The sequence below is a fragment of the Drosophila guanche genome, unplaced genomic scaffold (assembly GCF_900245975.1).
Source record: "Drosophila guanche unplaced genomic scaffold, DGUA_6, whole genome shotgun sequence".
NCBI lineage: Eukaryota > Metazoa > Arthropoda > Insecta > Diptera > Drosophilidae > Drosophila > Drosophila guanche.
Window position 1 is genome coordinate 599,124 of NW_022995743.1, and position 22,317 is coordinate 621,440.

General features: G+C 49.9%; 1 protein-coding gene across 3 annotated transcripts in view; it reads left to right on the forward strand.

Annotated features, from left to right (window-relative positions):
• Positions 1 to 308: 308 nt before the first annotated feature.
• Positions 309 to 22,317, forward strand: part of LOC117591814 (hyphally regulated cell wall protein 3) — a 34,163-nt gene continuing 12,154 nt past the window's right edge. The window contains exons 1-4 of one of the 3 annotated variants that reach the window (XM_034285150.1): positions 309 to 836; positions 4,752 to 5,696; positions 7,778 to 8,964; positions 9,083 to 9,220. In XM_034285150.1, the coding sequence (XP_034141041.1) occupies positions 4,854 to 5,696; positions 7,778 to 8,964; positions 9,083 to 9,107 (2,055 nt within the window). In that variant the 5' untranslated portion in view covers positions 309 to 836; positions 4,752 to 4,853 and the 3' untranslated portion in view covers positions 9,108 to 9,220. Of the gene's footprint in view, positions 837 to 4,751; positions 5,697 to 7,777; positions 9,685 to 22,317 lie in introns of those variants that run through there. The other 2 variants (XM_034285148.1, XM_034285149.1) reach the window with 2 other exon arrangements.

Genomic DNA, 22,317 nt, shown 5'->3' on the forward strand with positions numbered 1-22,317 from the left:
AACATCCCATCGTCTGGCTCCAGCTGCTGCTCCCGCTCCGCCCGCTCCTATATTTCCAGCTCCTTGTTGTTTTGCCAAATGTAAACAAACATTTCTCACTCCCCGAGAGACCGGGAGTGGCCGGGAGAGAGAGGGGAGGGAAATTCCTGGAAGCACGTGCAACTTCTGAGATTAGAGACGGAAGATTCCTCTGCGCAGACTCACCATTGAGAAGGCCGAGCGCAGAGCGTGTCCGTGTTGGGTTTCGCGGCTTCCACTAAAGTCAAGTTCGCATTGAAAAGTCTTTGTTCCATCCGGCGGCAGTCAGTTCGTGTTGTCCGCCGGAGTAGACAGACCTCAGAGTCCGCGAGTCCCGGCCTCATGTCGAGCGTGTGTCCCCGAAAGATGCGAGACTTTGCCGCCAGAGACAATTGAGAAGCCCAAAAGCAGTGCACGTGTCCGTGGAAAGTGAAAACCCTAACAGCAATAAAGGAAGCCGCAAATCAAACTGAAATTCTCCTGCGAAGGCCACAACCAGCACCAGCGGCAAGTCGTGTGTGTGTTTGTTTCAAATTGTGTGCTCACTCGTACCTGCCCCCTTGCCGCACTTGCGGCACTTGATGGCTTTGACATTGGCGCCACATTTGCATCTAGCCGTGGGGCAGGTGTAAATATTCATTCGTCCCGCCTGCCGTGGAGTGGGTGCCGCTGCTGCTGCTTTTAGCATAATTAAAGAAGGGGAAAAACTTGGCCAGAGCCTTGAAACTTTCAAGAGATCGGTGCCGTCAAAGGCAGCAGCTTTAAAGGCCGGACTGGAGTGGAGCGGACCACTGCTGCCTGTGGACGTGAACGGAAAGGTGAGTTGTACCACGGGCCACTCCACCCTTTCCGCCTGGCCGCGTTTGCTTTGGCCAAGTTAGCGGCGTGTTTCGGAGTTGGTTAATTGAAGAATGGAATGCAAGCAGCCCACCAGCACCCACCCCAGTAGCTCCAGTTGCTGCATGAAAAAGTTAAATTGAGTATTGCAGACGCTGAGGCAAGAGGTTCCAGCGATTCAATGAGGATTAGGATCAAGAGTCAATTCCCAGCACTACTCTTGGCTTGGCATAACAAATCCCCTAACTACTGTTGCTAGTAGTAATCCCTACTCTCTGTTTCAACATCTTTCTTTCTGCTCAAAATCGAAACGGAACGAAACGAAACGAAACGAAAGGAAGCGAAGGACAGGAAATGAATCCTTGGAATGGCTTAAGAGATCGCCGCATCGTTGCCTACTTTTCGGCAGCGAGGAAACCGGGAAACTTTTTAAGTGCCCCAGCAAAGGCGCAGAATTAAATTAAAAATGGGAAGCTGCTAGGGAAAATGCCAGGGATCGGCTCCCGCCTGCCCCGACTCCCGTGTGCAAATAGAAGAGGACTCCGGCTTCAAATTGAATTTAAGGAGCATAGTCCTGGTCCCTTGTCCCTCGTCCCTCGTCTCTAGTACAATAGTTAAGCGGAAATGTATGTCCCTGGGGGCATGCCTTGACGTAGCAGCAGGGCCTGGAAGTGTGTCAAAAGTACGTAAAACCGGCTAAGGGAATCAATCGAATCGAAGACGAAAACGGAGATGGAGACGGAGACGGTGACGAGGGAGAAGCAAAAAACCAAACAGCCACGAGCCATAAAAATGGCCCAAAACGAAGGGACGACGAAGTAAACGTCAAAAGAAATTGAAATGGAACTCAAGCAAAAACTACTTTGTTTGCGATTAGCACTTGGCCGGATTATTGTCGTGAGAGGGGGGGGGGGGATGTGGAGCGTTTGCAAAGAGGAAATGAAATGTGTGTCAATATATTGATTGAATAATGGTCTACATATTGACAAACAACTCAAAAGGCACTCGACAGGCAGAGTTGCCAGTCCCGCAGTCCCCCTCAGCCCTCAGACCCAGGACTAGACACGAAACCCAGTCAGGCATGAGAGGCCTAAGGGGGTCTCTCGGCACACACAGGAAGCGGAAGCGCCCGCACACGCACACGCACACCCACACGCATAGAGAAAGAGACACACACACCCACACATAGTCATGGGCAGAGTCGCATGCGAGAATATGTCGAATCGGCAAATGCAAAGTGAGACATCAAAAGCGTTTCGAGTGCGTCGTCATCAATGTAAAGCAGCTGCCAGCAAAGGCACGCCCAGATGAAGCTGTCCATGTCGATCCCCAAGACGATGATGATGATGATGATGGTTCGGAGGATGCTCAAGATGAAGACGTTGCCTAGACGAGAGACGGGGCCAGCACAGTGAAGCAGTCTTCGTCTAAGTCTCCTCTCTCGTTGTGTAACACGTGTTCCTTTAATTAGATAAAGTTTGTTTGCATTACAAACATACTGGCAGCAATTTGCTTGCTCTGCACTGCTGCTGCTGCTGCTGCTGCTGCTGCTGCTGTCGATGGCAATGCCTCGACTCCAATTCTCCTTCAATCCAACTTTTTTTTTCTTTCTGGCAAATTCCCCAGCGGGGCAGCTGGAGAAAAAGTTTTCCGCTGCCATTCTGGGCCATGATTGACTGACGCACGTCTAGTCAAATAAAAATATAAATAAAAATGAAAATAGAAAATAAAAAGCGAGCAAAATATCCCATAGAATCATAGAGCGTCTCCCGCTCTCTGTGAATATTTATGTAAATAATTTCATTGAATGCCATGCTGCAGAGAGCTGCACAAAAATTTTGCTCATTTGCGTGACATTTTCGCAGGGGGGCTGTGGGCTCTTCAGAGTTTGCTTTATCGCAGGGCCAGAACTTTGGATAAATATTTGTGTATGGCTCTGGGGATGGTGGCGTCCGCCGCTTACTTGTGTTTATTTACCGAGATGTTTCACTCAGCTTTAAGGAATTGAGGAAATTTCTGATTGCGGAATAATTTTCAATTTTAATTTCGAAGCTGCTGCAAATCCAGGGGAATCGGGTCACATTATACTCATGTATGCAACTCTCAACAAAATGCATATTTAACGAGCTGCGGGCCGGGACACTGGCATGCCACATTTTGCAAATCCCCACAAAGGCCCACCGCACAAAGCCTTTTAAGATTTCAAGGCTTTTCTTCGGATTTTGCCCCGCCCCGTCGCAGGCCTGTTGTTAATTAAAAGCTCACAAAAGTAGGTAACATGCATATTACACACACTCTGCCACTCACACGCTCTCCTTCTCTCAATTGTTGCACATACGTATTAATTTGTGCTCTTGCCACTCGACGAGGCATGCCATTGTGTGAGTGAATGAGTGTTTCCTCTGCTGTTTCTGCTGCTGCCATTGCCACTGCCCCCTGCCCACCTCTTCGACACAACAATGAAATGGCGGCCAAAGAGAATGACAACAATGAAGGCCAGAAATGCACATAAACCTGCCACACACACACACCATACACTCGAGGAAAGTGCGCTCCAGCAACAATGAATGAATGTGTTAGCACACTAACACAAATCTTTATTTAAGCACAACACAAAACACACGAAAAGAAAGAGACTCTCTTGTTGGCATTTGCGACCAAAAGTTACCCAAAGAAAATTATAAAAAAATTAACTCTATGACATACGATAGATTGGATAAATATCTAAGGAAGTTCCCTTAAATGTGGGTTAGCGACAGCCCTGAATTCCTTCTTTCTGTTGCAAACACCGTCATGAGTGCAACATGCCCAACGCGCTCGAAGAGCAACGTCGAGGGTACACAAGAAGAGAATGGAATAAAGAACACGAATGAAGGAAAGAAAGCAATTCAATGGTGGAAACCCACAAACACACAAAGCCCCAAAAGATGCAGAGGAAGCAGCACAACAAGAGACAGAGAGCGAGAGAGAGAGAGAGAGCTCGAAAGGGAGGAAGTCGCTGACGATGGGCCAGCGGGCGAGCGAAAAATTAGAACAGTCAAGCGCCTCAGGATATGCAACACATAAAACTTCGTCGAGTCCCAGTCCCAGTCCCCGTTCCTGTTCCTGTTCATGCGGCTTAAACTTGCCCCATTCCCAACTCTCATTGTTGCGGCTGCTCGCTCCGTGGGTGGTGCAGTCAGTGCATCCCCCCGCACCCACGCCCGCACCCGCTCCATCGCTGGCATCGAGTGACGTCCATGGCCAGCCATTTCCGTTTCAATGTCTCCCGCTTAGTCCGACGGCCGTTAAGCCATTTTCCCACCACTCGATGCCAGTTTAAACTTGTCTCACAGCCTACTCTCCCTCTCTCCTTCCATCTCCCATCTCCCATCATGAGTGGAGTGTGTGTGCGTGTGTGTGTGTGTGTGTGCAAGTGCGGCAAAGTTTTTCGTGACTCCTTGGGGCACGGCACATTGAAGAGGCATAGAGAGGCAGGAGGCTGCCAGAGAAACTTTGCATCGCAAACTTTTCTGCATATATTTTCCACAAAACGGAAGCTTGTTTTTCATGTCTGCTGGCTTATTTCGTTTTGGGGTTTTTCAGTTTTTGGGTTTTTCTCGGGCTTTCCCCTGCCAGCGGGTATATTCACTTAGTGGGGCAGATCCACTCCCAGAACCTTTTCTCCAATTTTAAATGCTTTAATCGCAATTTATCAAATTGGATGTGGAATGGGAGGGTTGGATGTAGTGAGAACGGGAGAGGGGGGACTCGGAAACTTTTCCAACTGTCGAATTGGGGCATTGTAAGCGTTTAATTTGTCAGCCATTTGCTTAGTTCAAAGTTTTCCATTTACATTTACATACATTTGGATTTGTTTGACTCGCCTCTCTCTCTTTTTGTCTCTTTCCTTTCAGAATGCTGGCCCCGCTCCAAGTCCGACTGCTACAGCGACAGCGACCACGAATCGAGTCATCCTCTGATCCCCGCCGACGCTGAGCGATGAGGGAGCGGCAAGCATGTCCCTGTCTGAACGCAATACGCCCAGCCATGGGTCTGGGGCAGGGTCAGGATTGGGATCGGCAGCGGGCCGCCAACGGCCGCCGCCGGATGTGGAGGAGGCCCTATCCTCCATGCTTTGGACCCCCTACGAGCGTACGCCCATGCCCAGCTCATCGGAGGGCGAGGAGGAGGAGGAGGAGGACGATGACGAGCGCCTCAACCGGAAACTCCACAAATCGCACAGCAGCTACGAGGCCTCGGCGCTGAACCAGCCTCCCATCCAACCCCACGCCCACTCCTCCCACCTCCAGCCCATCTATGCGCACCACCCACCAGCAGTGGAGGCGGTTCCCCTGCTATTGCCACTGCCGATGCCGATGCCGATGCCGCTACCCCCCGTGCCTTCCTTTCCCAACTTTAGTTTAAGCGCATTCGATGCGGCAATCGCCGGCTTCGACCTGGCCAAGGCCGGACAGGCGGCCACCGCAGAGGGGAGTGGCGCAGGTGGAGGCGGCAGACGGAATCGATACTCGTTCCCCTCCTACTACGGCAGCCCGGCCCACACATTGACCCAATGGTGTTCCTCGGCGGCAACGGCCATCCAGGAGCCGCCATCCTACGAGTCGCTCTACTCGGCCCAGGACTCGACCTCGACCTCCCTCCTGGCCATGTCGAGCGTGGCTCGGCCCAGGAGCGGATCCCAGCCGGAGACCGAACCATGTGATAGATCGCAACGATCGCCAACGAAAGCATCAGCATCAGCAGCAGCAGCAGCAGCAGCAGCTGCGGCTGCTCCACTAACGGCAAATGTTCCCGCTGAGCGTCTTATGCGCTCCTTCACGGACGACTACATATCGCAGGTGAGTCCGGGGTCCCATAAAATTGTCGCCTCGCCGCCAGCCCATCTATGTACATATAAAGAGTACTTACGCTTTTAGCTGCTTAATGGGGCGCCATCAAATTTGATGTCAAGGGTTCAGCAGACATTATGTTGGCGCCGCCAAAGTCGATTGGGAGCGCAGAGTCGAACTGTCGCCTTATCGGGCCCATTGACAGCTTCCCCTCCATCTCCGTATCCACACATGCCCCCTTGCAACCCAGTACCGATAAGGGCTAATGCTTCACTTAGGCCCTTAAGTGCCGCTAGCATCCCTCTGGCCGCTGCTGCTCCTCCGCCGGCAGATAAGCGCCATATGTTGCCTATCAGTATCGAATACGGAGTCGGGGGTTGTACTTCTCCTTTGTTTCCAGTCTGCACATTCATAACGTAATATAAAGCATGGAAATAGCAACCCCCGGCCACGCCCCTACCCCTTGCATGTGGGCTGTTTCTCTGTTTCTCTGTGTATAATCCATAATTTGTTTATGTTGCGCCAGCGAGACGGAAAATTGACCGAACAAAAATGACACAAACAAAGAAAAAATGCACAGGGGAGAGAGTAGTGCAACCGCGTCACAGATGCGGGGCGGATCGGGGAAACTACTGAAAGTGCATGGTATGCATTACTGAACAATAAACAGTAGTCGGAAAAGTGTCAAAGTGTCGGGGAGTTCTCCTCATTCAGGTATTCAATCAAGCGAAATGAGTATTCCCGATCCGATCTGTGCCCACTGTTCAATCTGTTCTTCGTCACGGATCGCAAAGCCTAACAAGCAGGCAAAAATGGGTTAAGCAGAGCTCTTCTCTTATCCAAACGCTCCCCAATCGCATATGGGTCGCTCCCCATACTTTTTCTCCCCATCCTAATTGCTGCGTATGTTTCTCTGACGACTGACTCATGACGAGAGATTTATGCGAAAGAACTAGAGATGGGAGTATGACTCTAAGTCGTGTAGAGATTTTCTCAATCTGCTTCCCTACAACTTTAAAACATACACACAGCTATACACAGACATACTCGTGCTTATTTTAATTGTTCCTCGTGCTATGCTGGGATTTTTCGTGCTTCCAAGCACGGCCCACGCCCAACTCTAGGTGAAATCAACGAAGCTCAGTGGCACCGTTAGGTGAGGATGAGTTTCGGTTTTCGGCTGTGCAGTTGGGTTGCTTCTGCTCTCCCCCTCTCCCACTCGTTTTGTTTTTGTGATTGCAGGCAGTGTGTGAGGCGCCGAACAATCGCAATCGTAATGCAGTCGACTGAGCAGCAGCAGCAGCTACTCCATTAGAACAATCATAGAGTGAGTGAGTAGGGGGGAGACTGTGGCCAGGGCTAACAGTAAATCACATTATATTTCTGTGACGCAATTAATGCAAGTAACACAGCGTAACATAATTAGAACCCACATCTCACATCCACAACTTCTACAATATACTACTCTACATGGCCCATAACCCACACCCCATGTTTCTGGCTGGGAGAGGGCGTCGGAGTCAGGGTCGGATTTAGGGTCTCGGGGGTTGGCGATGATTCTATCGTCTGTATGTTTATCCGCTGCGCGGGAGGGGAGGTAGCATAGCAACAGCTTTATCAGCAGACTCCCAGGCAGGGATATCACCAACAGCACCCGCAACAGAAACAACAATTACTTGTGACGGGTTTTATGTTTATGCGTTGGCTTAATTAATTCAATTAAGCGCACATTTATGCGCCTGACACAGTCCATGCCACAGCTCCTGCCCCCCACCACCATGAGAGGGAGTCACCTTTTTTACTGGTTTCATTCCAGCTTTTGGGAAAATGGGAAAACTCCCCTTGGTAGCGGGGTTAATCCCTCAGCAATTAGCATTAATTACGATTTAAAACTTAAATCAAGGCACATCAAATATAGGGTACGGCAGTACCGCTCACAAAAGTGTGTAACACAGCCTTAGCGCAGTCTTATGAACATCTACATAGTAGGTGCCGCTTACTCGCTTTACCTTTGTATGCATGGTAACTTTGCTTGAGTCTCTCTCACATGTTCTGCCTTTGACACGCTCTCCCTCTCTCTTTCTTTGTAGAATTGCGCTTCATTCACGCCAGCAATAAAGCAAAGCAGCAACAAAAGAGACACTGAATTAACAAAAGCAACGGAAATAAGGCAAAGACAAAAACAAAGTCCAGCAACGAATGCAAGATCACAACAAAGTAGAGAAAAGACAAGCAGCAGCAGCAGCAGCAGCATCGACACAATCGACCAAAGCAACAACAACAACAACAGCGATGGCAGCGACTGCAGCAGCAGCGGAGCGAATTGCATTATCAATGAACAGAGAAGAGGCAAAGCTGGCGATGAGCACGAAATGGCAAAAGCAACAGCAACAGCAGCAGCAACAACAACGGGAATCGAGGAAACCAGCTCGAGAGCAGGCCGCCAGGTCACTCAACCTGTTTCCTGTGCCACTGCAGCCGGGGAGAAAGAGAGCGAGCCAGAGAGAGCGACAGCCAGGGAGAGCGACAGCGACAACCACGAACGTTCCACAATCTGCCACCAGCGCCCAACGATCACTCGCTCAACAAAATGCAACGCGTTCACAACAAACGGCAGCAGCAGCGGCACAAGCGGCACAAGCGGCACCAGCAACTATTCATTGTCGTCGGCGTCGTATAAAAACAGCAGCGACGGCATCGTGCTGCGGCCCAACAAATGTTTGGCAGAACTCGAGCGTCTGTACGCGGAATTTCGCGCGAGTGAAAGTCGATTTGAGCGGGGAGTGCGACGCCAGTCGGATATTGATAACGCCAACGTCGAGATGCGTTTGAACGTGCCAGCCAATGCAATGGCAGCGTCGCCAACTGCAGCAACAACTGCGAATGCTAACACGAATACGAATCCTAATTCTGGTGGCAGCAGCAGCAGTAGCGTGTTTCTCAATGCTCCTACAAGCAGCAGCAGCAACAACAACCACAGCGAAAGTCCGTCAGAGCAGAGCGTTAGCAACATTGCTGTGCTGTCAGCTTCTAAGATCTCTGCGACTGCGACTGCGACTGCGACTGCAAAGTCCTGCCAGCGTCAGCCCAGTCTCACGATTCAAGTGAACAACAACAACAACAATAATAATAGTAATAATAATAATAATAATAACGGTACTAACAGCAGTCGCGTCTCGGTCGCATCGTCGTCGTCGTCCACGTCGAGCATTGTCAACAACAACAACGGTGTTTGTGTGGTGGAGATAAATAATAGTGTGCCAGCAGCAGCATCAGCCGCAACGGCAACAGCTGCAAAAGTGTTTAGTGCAACAAGTGTCCAAAATCAGCTAAATAATAATACAAGTCCCACTGAGGATAAGCAGCATGTTGCAACGCCACACGCGGCAGCTGCAAGCAGCAGCAACAACAATCACGTGAATGATAACAGTGTCAATATAATCAATGTGAATGCCACGACCGTTGCCAGCAGCCCTCCGCGCACCTTCACCTCCACCGAGTGCCAAACGGACGACCTCGCTGCATCCCCCTCGTCCCAGCAGCAGCAGCAGATGCGAACACGGGAGCAGCGACGTCGGGAGAGACGGGAACGGCGGCAGCAGCAGCAGCAACAGCAGCAGTTTCCCCCGCATCACCCGAGACGCCACCATGCACCGCCGCCACCACCCCCTCCGCAGCTGCACCCGCCCCCACATCTGCACCACCCGCATCCCGCGGCCATGGGACTGGCGCGTGCCCTTCTCCCGGACATCTTACACCCGCACTACCCGCCGCCCTACAGCGCCCTGCCGGTGCCCGTGCCCATCACAGTGGTGCCTCCCCCCTCGCAGCAGCCACCGCCACAGCAACCACCACCCCCGCCACCGCTGTCACCATCCGTGCCACCTCCAATGCTGACATCCGTGATATCTACGGTGCCCCTCCCCGGACCGGGACCAGCGGGTCCACCCCTCATGAGCGACGGACGCTTCACGCTGCCGCTGCCCATCATGCGCAGGTGAGTCTTCGTTTTCCTCTTTCGTGAATCTCCAGCTCCAGCCCCCCCCCCCAACTCCTTCTGGAGTAACCTCCACCTCTGGCACCATCGATCACCCAGCAGCCATCCATCCATTCATCCGTCTGCCTGCCCATACACTGGCACTCTTCTTCGCCATTCACTCGCCACTCCTTTGTCGTGGCATGGTCCCCGTCTCGGGTTTCACTTCCCCATCGCTCCACCTCCTCCTCCTCTTCTTCTATTTCGACATTTTCTATTACCACACATTGCCTTTTGTCCCGCTGTCCGTAGACTCGTATGTTGTCTCTTCCTGTTTCGTGTTTCGTATTCGCCTCGGGATGGGGGACTGTGCCTCAGACGCTATAATGATGGTAATTTTTATGTCAGTAACAAATTTCTTGCATGATTTGATGCTCCTCATACTCCTCCTCCTGTTTCACATGCCACCCCTTCTCCTCTCCTCTCAACTCCTCTCCTCAACGACCAGGAAGACGCACACTATGTTGTTTTTTTGGTGTAAAAATTAATTCTCATCGTTGACAGCTTCCTAGAAATTAACAAGAGAAAAACAAGGAAAAGGGGGAAGGGAAGAGGGGAATAGTCTTTAATCTAAAGTTCAACCCAAAACCCCAGGGGGTCGATGGTCGTTGGACGATGGTCGGGGGTCGGGATTGAACCCCATTACTCTCCCGCGGTTGGCTAGATTTCGGCGAAAAGTTTTTTTGGGGCTTTAATAACTCATTTTTATTATAATGAGTTCTGGTTTATCTGTAATTGCAGATCTAGAAGCACATCTAGAAGTACGCGGCCGGCTCTTTTGAGGGGGGCACCGGTACTGGGTCGCAGATACAGATTCAGATATCTATGGGTACGCGAATACGTAAGCGAATCAGCGACCGGATTGCCTTAATCGCGGTTTCCCACGCATTTATCGTTTGAAATAGTTATCGCCATAGTTGGTGGGGGCAGGCACTGCCAGAACCAGTTTTCCCGCTGAACCGAACTCGAACCGAATAATCGATGCCGCGTGTACTTCTCGTTCGTATCTGCAGCTGTCTTTCTGTGTTTCCCCCCGACCCTGTAGCTGTGGCTGTGGCTGTATCTGACGGATGCGCGCGCTATCTGTCTAATGGCCTGCCTAAACGTCTCATTATATGGCCAACTCACTGCCCCCCGCTCTCACTCAACGACTCGGCGAGAATCGCTATGAACATTTGACATTTCTGTGGCTCCAACAACGAAAACAACGACAACAACGACAACAATGACGACAACGATAGCAGCAGCGTCAAGAGCAAACCCAAGTCGTGTTTCACAATTTTAATTGTGTTTGCCCATTGAACAATTGCAAAACTGTGTCAGAGACACCGCCATCGTATGTCTGCCTCTTTAGCCGCCTTTGTCTCCGAATGAGCGGTGGAGGAGTACTCATTCTGTAGGCTCTCTGACTCCCATTTGAAACTTTGTCATAAATTTGATGCCATTTCTATATCTATGGGGAATGGGGGTTGCCAACTCCTCTCCAGAGTCCATTCCACTCTCTAATTGGGTCGCTTAATAGTGATTCCATTCCATTCGAGTGTAAACAGCAGTCCATCTCCCACCAGCCCATTCAATCAGATGATGGGGATTAGGGTGAGAGAGAGAGAGAGAGAGATCCAAGAAAAGAGCCACAACAAACCTCAGACATTATCTCCAATTTTAACACCTTCTCAGCCTTCGTCCCAAAATTAACATTACAAAACTCCCCGTAAACTCCATCCACAACATCCTCTCACTTCTGTTGGCCCCAGAAAGGTGTAAAAAAAAAGCGAAAGTTTTTCAGCTCGCCCCGGCTTGTGGCGGCCAAAAAAAAATGCCTTTGGATAGGGGTAGAGTAGAGAGGAGTCCAGTCCCCTCAAGAGGGGCCAGCAGGCGTGTTGACTCCAGGGTAAAAGGGTCGGGTCTCTGGACCTGGTGGACCGTGCATAATCTTTAAATCATTAAATAACCGAACGAGAAAACACGGCAAAACGGGGGGCCCCAAATGAAAAGCAGGCAAAATGAAACAACGAGTCCGCCGCAGAGCAATAAAGAGGAAACGTGAGGCCGAAACTCACGTTGCGCCGTCACCACGTATAAATCGTTGTAATCATTTTTTGTAGCCTTTGTTTTTGTGTTTCTTAGCTTTTATTTTTATTTTGAAACTTGGCTAAAAGCAAAACAAAAAACAGGAGTAAAGCCAGCCAAAAAGGAGGCCGAAAGCAAAGATACTCTTGCAAATCTTGCAGATGGCTTTCAAAGATTTCCGAGAAGATTTTCTGCTAGTTGTTTGATGGATTGTTCCAAGGCAGATGTCGATATAGGTTCAAATGCTCCCTTCTTTGTTCTCGGCTTATCTGCACAAGAGAGATATGGAGATACCCGCCTTTGAGAGGGTAGGGTATCACACGAAAAAAGGTACAGCAGAAACAGAAACAGAAACAGTGGCAGAGACAAAAGAAGCAGAAAACGTGGTAATAAAATCACTTGAGAGACAAAGACAAAGAGCCAGAGTGGGAGAGGCATACACCAGAGAGTGCGACAGAGACAGACAGATCGACAGAGTGCAAGTTTCTGCTTTTTGTATTGTGTTTTGTTTTATTTTTATTTTTGGCCACTTTCACTTTCGCCTTTGTATCTGTATCTGTGTATCTTTGCATCTCTGTTCGAGTGTATCTCCTGGCTAAGGTTAGCGCTTGCAGCTCGTCATAAATTTGGCTTAAAGGGGAAGCCAAAGCCAAAGGCAAGGCACTCCACTCTCTGCCCCACCTCCGACTCCGAGGCATAAATCAAAAGCAATTTGGCCGAGACATAATTTTGGATTCGGGCAACGCTTTATTAATTATGGCTCTCTCTTTCTCTCTTTCTCTCGCTCTCACTCTGGCACTCTCCCTTCTCGCGAGCTAATTGCCGAAATGAACGGACGGATTACGCCGCTGACACTGAAAAGTGTCCTGTGTGTGTGTGTATGTGTCCCCATCTGAGTGACCCCCCCCCCCCCCCAGCCAAGCCCAAGCGAACCCAAAAACCAGTTTGCCAGAGTCCAAAAACCTCCAAAAGATACAAATTGTTCAGTGCAGAAAAGTATCTGCCAGATATCGATGATTCAACCTGAGTCCTCAGTGCCGACTTGCAGCTTCATGCAAATCCAAGAAACAGAATCAGAAGCAGAAGCAGAAAACAACAAAAAAGAGAGACAAAGAGGAAGAGCGAAAGAGAGGTGGAGGAGAATCAAGAACAAAAACCAGATTTTACCCGAAAACCAATGGAAAAGCAGCCACAAGACGCCACAAGAGGTACTCCTCGAGTGGCACAGAGTCTTGAAGTTGTATCTGAGTCTCCAACGCGCCGAGCGACACTCAGAGAGGGAAATTCATTCAAAGAGCAAGAGAGAGAGAGAGAGCGAGGGGCAGAGAGAGGGATGCTCTCGCGATCTTGGGCCTGGGGGCAGCATCCAGTGTGGCACGCATCTCCGCGGGTGACACACATTTCGCTGTAGATTCTCCTGCTGCCGGGAAATTGAGTGATTTTTCATAAGTTTTCCCCCAACAGAAAAGCCAAACCAGCCAGCACTACGCGACACTGCAACACTGCAACACTCCGACACTCGACACCAAATGCTGTACGAGTGGTAGTGGCTGTGGCTGTGGCTGTGGCTGTTGCAAGTAGTAGAACTGACCAAACAACTTTCCAGTTTTACGGTGCCTCACGGCTTTGCTGTCGCTGCTGCTGCCCTGTCCTGCCCCCGAGGAATCTTTCACTGATTTCGGCCCGTGTTTGGGGTTTATTTATTTATTTTTATAAGAGAATAAACACAGGGCCAGTGGAAATACGAGTGTAGGGATACCCTGTAACCGCTCTGCTCTCCGTCACGCATTTTAGATGGAAGGGAGGGTTGAGAGAGCTAAAAGAGAACTTGCCAAAAGTCAATAAAGCCAATGAAGCAACATTTTGCCACAGTCCAGGGGAATGGAAAAGGGGAAGAAGCTTGCTCCATGCCTCCGACCCAGCACCTGCCCCTGTCCCATGCCCATGCCCATGCTCCTCCGTCTACATCTGTCTGCTTTTCGAATCTATGTTTGTATAGAAACTGCATTCGGGCCAAGTTGAAATGAGCCGGCAAAATGCAGCAGCAGCAGCAGCAGCAGCCACCACAGAAGTAGCAGCAAATAGACAGACTAGAGTCGCAAACAAGTTGCCAAACGAATCTCGAAAGAGTGGACAGACAGGCAGCCAGTCGGAGACACAGACACAAAGATACATCCAGAGGCACAGAGAGAGAGTTGCTGCTGCTGCTGCTGCTGCTGCTGCTGTGGGATGGATGGATGGCCATTGGAAGGGCAGCCCCTGTGGCAGCCAATCTTCTGGCTTATTAAATTGTCACCCCAAAATGCGATGCATTCAATTGGATGCCACAATCGATTGACTCGATTCAGTCGGTGATTCGATGCTTGACTTCAATTCTACTCAGAGTGGACCCAAAAAGAGAGCGTGGCCCAGAAAGGCAACGAAAGTCTAATAGAGGAATGAGGTTGGGGGGCCTCGGCAATTGTGTCACTGCCATTAAGAGCCCCCCTAATTGCGGCTAAAATTGTTTTAATATCTTTTTAACAGCCATAAGTAAGCGTCTCCGCTTGGACCTTCGCTCGGGCCTGGCCTTGAGCAGTGGGAAACTCTCCCTCCCTCTCCTTCTCTGTTTGGACCGTCTTGTGTGTTGGCTTTTCGGTTCTGGCCATTACAGTTCAATGCCTCTGGCAGCAACAGCAGCAGCAGCAGCAGCAGCAACACAAAGCCAGGCCAACAGCTCATTGTGGATTCACATTCAGATTCTGAATTTCGCACAAAAGCCAGGCCCAAGCCAAATGCCAAAGCGAGGAGGCGAGAAGGCGAGGCGGAGGAGCACAATACAATAATTCCCATGCTGATGATGGGCATCATTTTGAAATGAGCGCATAAATAAAATACACTCGAAAAGAACTCCATGACACACACACACGTGGCTGCAGCCAAATCTACTGATTAACACGGGAGTATCTCTATATCCTTGACTCGTATCCTCGTATCCTCGTTTTGCCACACCTCCCTGGAGCATTGCTGGGTATCGGTGGATCGAGTCTTTCCAGCTTTTATTTTCTATCTTTATTTTTGCTGCTGCTGCTGCTGCTGCGGTTTTAAACAAAAGTCCATAATTTATTGTATGGCTAAGCGCGGATACAGTTCTCCCTCTCTCCCTCTCTCTCTCTCTTTTTTAATACAATAATTTTATTTTGTTGCTTTGGGGCTCTGCCTTTTGTGCAATGAACTGGCGATTGGCATTGTGGTGGAGAACTGTGGGGCAGCCAGGAGTTGAGTTCGATTTGGTTGTTGCTACAGAAATCCGCAATAAAGGTGACTCAGTGAGCAGTGACTCTACGGACTTCAGAAGAGCCACCACGGGGGAGGATCTGCTAAAACACCAAACAGGGAGTCAAGGTGATAATTACCTTTTACGAGTTTGTCTCTCTCTCCCTCTCTCTCTCTCTGCCACTTTTGATCTCTAATTCATTTGAATCTTCCACGACTGTGGCTGCTGTCATGAGGTAATATTTGGCGAACCAGTTTCTGGCTTTTTGTTTCTGTTTCTGTTTTATGTTTTCGGGTGAAAGTTGTGTCTGTTTTCTCGCTTGTTGCGTGGTTTATTGGATTCCGTAAATCTCTTGATCGATGGTCAGCGATTGCCCACCATTAGGAGGTGGTGGGGGCAGTGGATTTCGACTATGATAATGATGTTGCCATCGAGTGGGAGAGTGGGAGAGTGGGAGTGGCATTTCCTCTGGCATTTGGAAGCCACGTATTTGACTTCAATTAACGTTTACAACAAATGCCAGGCGCTTAAATATTTAAAACCAATATGGCAAATGCGCAAACGTAATGAGGACACACACACACACACACACACCAGAAGGCACAAGTGGAAAGCACATTTTAATGGCAGCATTTTAGAGCTTAAACATTTACCAAAAACCAATTGCCAGACAAGTGCAGGAGCAGGAGCAGGAGCAGGGCAGGAGCAGGGGCACCTGATGCAGCTCCTCTTGGCAGTGCCACTGCCACAGAGCACTGTGTCAACTGTCAACCGCAAAATGCGCTCGCGCCAAAAAAAGGGCAGTCAGAAAAAGAATCAAGTTGCCACATTCACATGCACAGCCAGCGGACACGGACCGGGACCTCTTGTATCTCTTGCACTGATTTCAATTTGAAGTGCAATGAGTTCTGCAGTTTCGTGGCTCCTCTTTGTGCACCGTTTCCATCCGCTGCAAAGTTGTTGCCAAAGCTTATTTGTTCGTTGTCTGCAAATCTGCTTGCCACAAGGGTACACGGGTGGGGCGGTGAGGGGCAACATTTACACTGTTTATTTGTTGTATTCATTTGTTGTTTTGCTCTCGCTGGTTGTGTGTTTGGCGAGGGGAGCGGATTCGGGCGCTTTGTCCCAACTTTAAAGTCAAAACAAAAACAAATGCTCGCTCCGTAAATTAATTAAAACATTTAACCATGTTATCTGTGTGTGCGTGTGTGTGTGTGGGGGGTGTCTGTGTATCCATATCCTTGGAAGTACAGAACATACACATGTATGTTGGTATGGGATCTTTTCTTGGGATCCCTTAGCACTTGAGCAAATAAAATGCATAATTTATGGTTCAACCATCCCAGCCAGCTTCCCTTTCCCTCTCTTATAATTACCCACACACACACACACACACACTCTCTTGTGATTTGTCTTTGCCTCCCACGCGGCGTATGCGTGATGCTACCTTTTTCCGCTGAAGGGGTTGCTTGCCGTTGTCATTGCCATGCCACTCGAATGGAAATTTGTGGCAAGTGACAACTATAAATGTTGCTCAGGGGTAGCGGGATGGAGGGATTAGTGAGCGAGAGCACTTTCCGTAAGCCACAAACTAATGGAGAAGAATGGAGCTGAACGAAGGGAATCCGCAGGCAGATTTCCTCAGATATGAGAAATGACAGCAAGAGTGAGTGAGGAGGGAGGGAGGCAGTGAGAAACCGCACGCAAGACAAAGACACAGACAAAGGCGGTAATTTGACGCAGCTGGGAAGGCAGCAGCAGCAGCAGCAGAGGCAACAGGAGGGGCAGCTGCAAACCACACAAACAATGCCACACTACTACTCCTCCCCCTGCTTTCAGTTGACGGCGAAAAACTAAAAGTCAAAACAAATAATTTGCTATAATAACCCAAGAAAGAGCGTGCCCCAAAACAGCTGAAGAGAGAGAGAGAGAGACAAAAGTCTAAGGGAGCGAGCCAGAAGGGGAAACAAGCGACAGCCAGCGATAGACAAGTGGAAATGAAACAAAGCCAAAGCCAAAGCCAAAGCTGCAACATCTACAGCAACAGCAACGTCAACATACATACTCTCATCTTAGCCACAAAAGCTGGCCAAGACGTAGAGAAAAACTTTCTCCGTCTCCGGCTGTGGGGCTCCTCTGCCGCTGCCGCTGCCGCTGCTCTACTCTGCTCCGCTCTGCCCCATGTGTGTGTGTGTGTCTCCGCCAGCGTCTTGTGTACTTTGCAAGTTAAAGAGACCCCCAAGATGGGTTTTTACCCCTTTCGAGGCAGCCCTATCCTTCCCCACTCGCCCTCAAGAGCCGAGAGCCGACAGCCGACAGCCGCAGCGCTATTAAACGCACACTTGCGTCGACTTTTCACACGCAGACACGCCGCTGATGCCACATCCCCAACCCCCAAACCCTGCCCCTGTCCAGGCACCAAGTGGATGCCATTTTTGCTTTTTACAATGCAACTTTGGCAAATCTTTGGCACAGCTGCGGTTTAGATTCCCTTTCCATCTGCTGCTGCTGCTGTTGCCTCTGCCCTTCCTCCTCTAGGATCCGCTTCTAAAGGCACTAAAGCAGCAGCCTTGCAGGGTATCTGCTAGTCGTTTGTCGTAGTCCATGGAATGTCTGGAACCTTCCCAAAAGTGAGCGAAAGAGCTTTGGGATTGAGCCAGAGGCACCTCCTAGGGTATCTGCCAGTCGATCGACTCCTCCTCGTCTTCCACCCGCTCCACCACCGCTCGCGGCAGATAGAGAAACGCAGCCAAATCGCCCGCATGGCCATAATTTCGTTGGGTTTGCGTTCCCTTCCGTTCCGCTTATCGGGAGACTGCAATCAGCATATAATTTTTGCCCAACGAAACAACATGTGGCCTTCTGCGGATACTGTGGACAGTCGACACCCTCATCGTATCTCAGTGCCCCATGGCCTCGTAGTTCATTTGGTGGCAACGCTAAGGGGGCCCACCTCACCCCTCTCAGGATGCGGGCCAGAATGGACGACAGCTCTCTCCTGCCAATTTTCTGTGTCATTCCGAGAGAGGCGTGTGGAAAGATGTCGAAAATGAAAATGAAAATGAAAATGTTGTAACTGCACGCAAAAGGAGAAGGCGCAGAAGGAAATTATGCGTAATGAAGTAAGCACTTTTCTGTCGAAGAGAAGAGAAGAGAAGAGAAGGGAAGGGACTCTTATCGGAGTGTATGTGTGTGCGTGGTGATATCTGGAAATTGCTTGTTGGCCGGACCTCTCCCTATCCTTCTCTTGCTGCTGCTGTGGCAGTAGTTCGGGTAGTTTTTATTCGCTTCGTTTCCGCGTCAATTTCCTTTAATGTTCTGTGGCTGTGGCGTGATGTCCCTTGACGCTTACCCCACACAAACACACACACACACATCTGTATCTGTATCTGGGCATAACTCTCAATCAGTTTTTGCACTTTATGCGCATTTTTATGGCTTTTGCTTGGGTCTGTCTCGACGATCGACTCTCGGTTCAAGTCCAGCTTTGCTGTTGTTTTGGCATACCCTGTGGCCGCCTGCGGCTTCAAGGGTATATGGCGGTTGAGCACATCCCGAAGGAGCTGACAGAAAGAACCCAAAACGAACCCGGCAGATCTCCTCCCAGATTGTAGGTATGTGTGGGTATTGTAGTGGGTATTATATGGTCGATCCACCCACTAAATCTATTTGTTACTTGCCTTGTTCTGTGCTTCTTTTATCTACGTAATTGAGTTCGCTTGAACATTAGCAACAGAACAACGACAGCAAAACAGAACAAACTCTCCCTGCGGGAGAGGGGTGGGTGCCCTGCTATGGGTGGTGCCACTGGGAACCGGGAACCGGGGCCCAGTAATTGCTGTGCCATGTGGTAGGTAGGCTCTGGTAGGCTGGAACTGCGAATCGGAGGCTGTAAAGTATGCTGTTTTGGAAATGACTCGATTGGTTGCCACACGCCCCGTCACTCCTCGTCACTCGTCACTTTTGCGGCATTCAAATGAATCTGGTCCCCCCCCCCGATTCGCGATCTCCCTGGCATTGCCTGACCCTCGTTTTGATGAGCGTAAATTGGCTTTATTGCAAGCCAAGCCTGCCCCATCGCATGACTCGTGTGGCACATGCATCATTATGGAAATTCTATTAAAATTAAATGCGGCCTTTGAGCCGCAACCTCTGCCTCTGCTTCTGCTTCTGCCTCTGTCTCGTGTGTGAAATGATTAAAGTGGAACAACCCATCCAATAGTCGATACTTTAATACCTTAATTTTCGGTTATGAGACTCTTTTTTTCCGGAACGACTTGCTCTAATGAGGCATAATCATCGTTCGGGATGCAGCAGCATCCAATTCCCTGTGAATGGGATCCACCGATTCCTGAAACTAATTGTCCAGAGAGCGAATGAAGGGGAAAGGGAGCGGGGTAGCAGGGTAGCAGGGTATCAGGTAATGGAAAACACTCGAATTGCGTGCCAAAAATACTTAAAGTTACTATTGCAGAATTCGGCGTTCGACATTCGGCCATTGTTCGGTTCGGTTCGGTTCGGTTCGGGGCGGAGGAGGCACTCAGACAATTGTAAAAGAAACTTTAGCTGAATCACGATGTTGGTACAATTTGACTTCTCTCTATAGCCCCACAGCCACACAGCCAGCAGTCCCATTCCTAGCAAAACGAAACGAAACGAAACGAAACCAAACCAATCCAATCCCAAAGACAGAGCCAAAGCTGAGGCAAAAAGCGAGCCGAACCGAAAGCAAACCAAGTCAGACATAGCCAGAGAGCAGCATTTCAATCAGCCAACAGTTCGGCAACGTGCCAGGGGCAAGGTGTTTTAGAAGCATCGCCAATCCGGCACACAGTCCACACTGTCGGTCCATTGTGTGGCAAAGTTGCGCTGCAAATTAGCCACATTTATGAGCATGACCAAAGCGGATTTCTAGCCATTGAGCCACAGAGCCATGGAGCCACTCGCTCTCTGTGAACGTGTGAACGTGAATTGGTAATCGATGAGCATTGGATCGGAGCGTTTCGGCTCGTCTGGGTCTGTGGCAGCCAGCCATCGGTAGAGCTGCCTGCCGCAGTTCCGTGGTGGGCACAAGGAGGGGAGGGAGGAGGGACTGCTACGTGCCCAAGGTCAAGTTGTTTATGGCCAGCACTTGATATTTGATATCATCGACAGTCGACAGTCGACAGTCTTCCAATTTTGTATTTATTTCGTGCCGAGTTATGAATATGCATGAGACCCCCCCCCACACCCCGTTAGGAGTGCACACACGAATGAGAGTGCCGGCAGAGAGGAAGGGAAGGGTCAAGTTATTGAACCCAACAATCGTTCTCACCAGGAGAGCGGATCGCGGTCTACGCTGCTTGTTTATGAGCGACTCTCAGGCGATGTTTGCCCTCCCCATGGACTCGCTATCACTCGAGCATCCACATGCATTTCCCTTAGCTTTTTTCCTTTCCCAGTCAATCGAATGTTGCTTGAACCTCCGCAAGGGTAGAGTATGCATGAGGCGCTGTCTGGGAGCCGTGTCGGGGAGTATTTCTCAAAGTCTGACTTCAAACGCTGCCCCAAGTCGAACATGTGTACGAATATCTCTCTCTCTCTCTCTCTGTGTGGCTATGAATGCTGATGAAGATTCTCGAAATGAAAAGTTATGCTCTCACTCTCTCTCTCTCTCTCTCTGTGTGTACCCCCTCGGGGGACTCACTTCGGATTCAGAGTCTCGCTTTTCGATTGTTCGCTTCTGTCGCCTGCTTCTCCGTCGCTGTTTTCTGTTTCTGCCATCACTTTCCATTTTCGACATTTGCAAATTTGCATTTTCGCCTGTTATTGAATATGTATGACATATAAAGCGGACACAACAACATTTGTCCCACGTATTCATTTAATTTCTGCCGTGTATTTCGTTTCAATCGGTGGTTGTGTCTGTGGCTTTTCATTTTAGCCCGACTTTCGCACTAATTTGCATATGGCCAAGGGAATGGATATATGTATAGAGAGAGAGAGAGAGAGAGAGGGAGGAGGGTGAAACTATGGCAACAGTGCGGAGTAGCACTCGTGAATTCAATTCTCTATTCAATCTGCGCGAATCTGGGAGGGAGCTGGAGCCTCGCCATCGAATTAAAGTGACCAAAAATTGAATATAAACTGCGCCAAAATTGAAAAGTCGAGCTGTGACAGTGGAACGTGTTCCGTTTTCCGTCTGCTGTCTGCTGTCTGCTCCGTGCCTGTCGCTGTGACAAAAGTCCGTGCATACAGATGGCTGGCACGTGACATCCAAGCGGACTCGGAATCGGCAACAGAATTGTCATCAACCAAGCGGCTCTCTGCTCTGGGATCCAGGTGGGGCACGTCCAGCGGGTGGCAGGTACTCCCACAGCCTACTCCGCCCGCCGAAATTGTTTAATAGAAAAATTATGCACTGATTTGTATTTGTCTTAATCTTTTCCCTCTGGATGCTTCTCCTGTGAGGAGGAGCTCTGGCGCTTATGCAAATCGCATCAGAAGACTGGAAATAAATTGCAAAAGTGTCGTCTGCCACAGCGAGGGCCAGGAATCGAAAGCTGGGTGAGGGGGGGTGGGGGACACGGACACGGGCTATCAATGGCAGCAATTTCCGGGGACCAGTCAAAAGAGAAAGGAAAAACCAAACCGAAATGGTCGCTTTACATGGCAGAACGCCTCCTGTGATCCCTCCTCCCACTCGCTTCGTCGCTTCCTCCTTGCTCCCATCCGTCCATCCGTCCATCCGTCCAAAAGTTGTCGTAAAAACAAACTCCCGAAATGTGCCGCCGCCTCAAAATTGCTTCTGGCCGGAAAAACAAAGGAAAAACTCAATTGGAAGCCACTCAAAGTGGGGTTGCCAGGGAGGTGGTTCCGGGCGCATCGCGCTCTTGCGGATCTCCAGATTTTCAGCTTCTCAGTTCCCTGGGTCCGTACGCACAGCTTTTGAAGTGGCAGGACCATGAAAATCCCGCCCTAAACTGCAAAAACTTTCCTCCCTTCCGCTGTAATGGCAATCCTCCTGCCAGCTTCCTCCAACTTCCCTTTGGATGCTTCTTCGATTTGTCAACGATTTCAAATGGGTTGCATTTTTATTGGCTTTGGCTTTGGCTTTGGCTTTGGCTGTGGCGCTGGAATTTCATTTTATTGGCCATTTCGGTTGACCTTCGCGACTGCTGGGGGTAAGGCAGGGGATGATGGGATCAGGGTGGGTGTGGATTGGATTCCTCGGGAGCACATTCCAATATAAATTGCTCGACGCTTGGCGGGGATCAAGTTTTTGCATA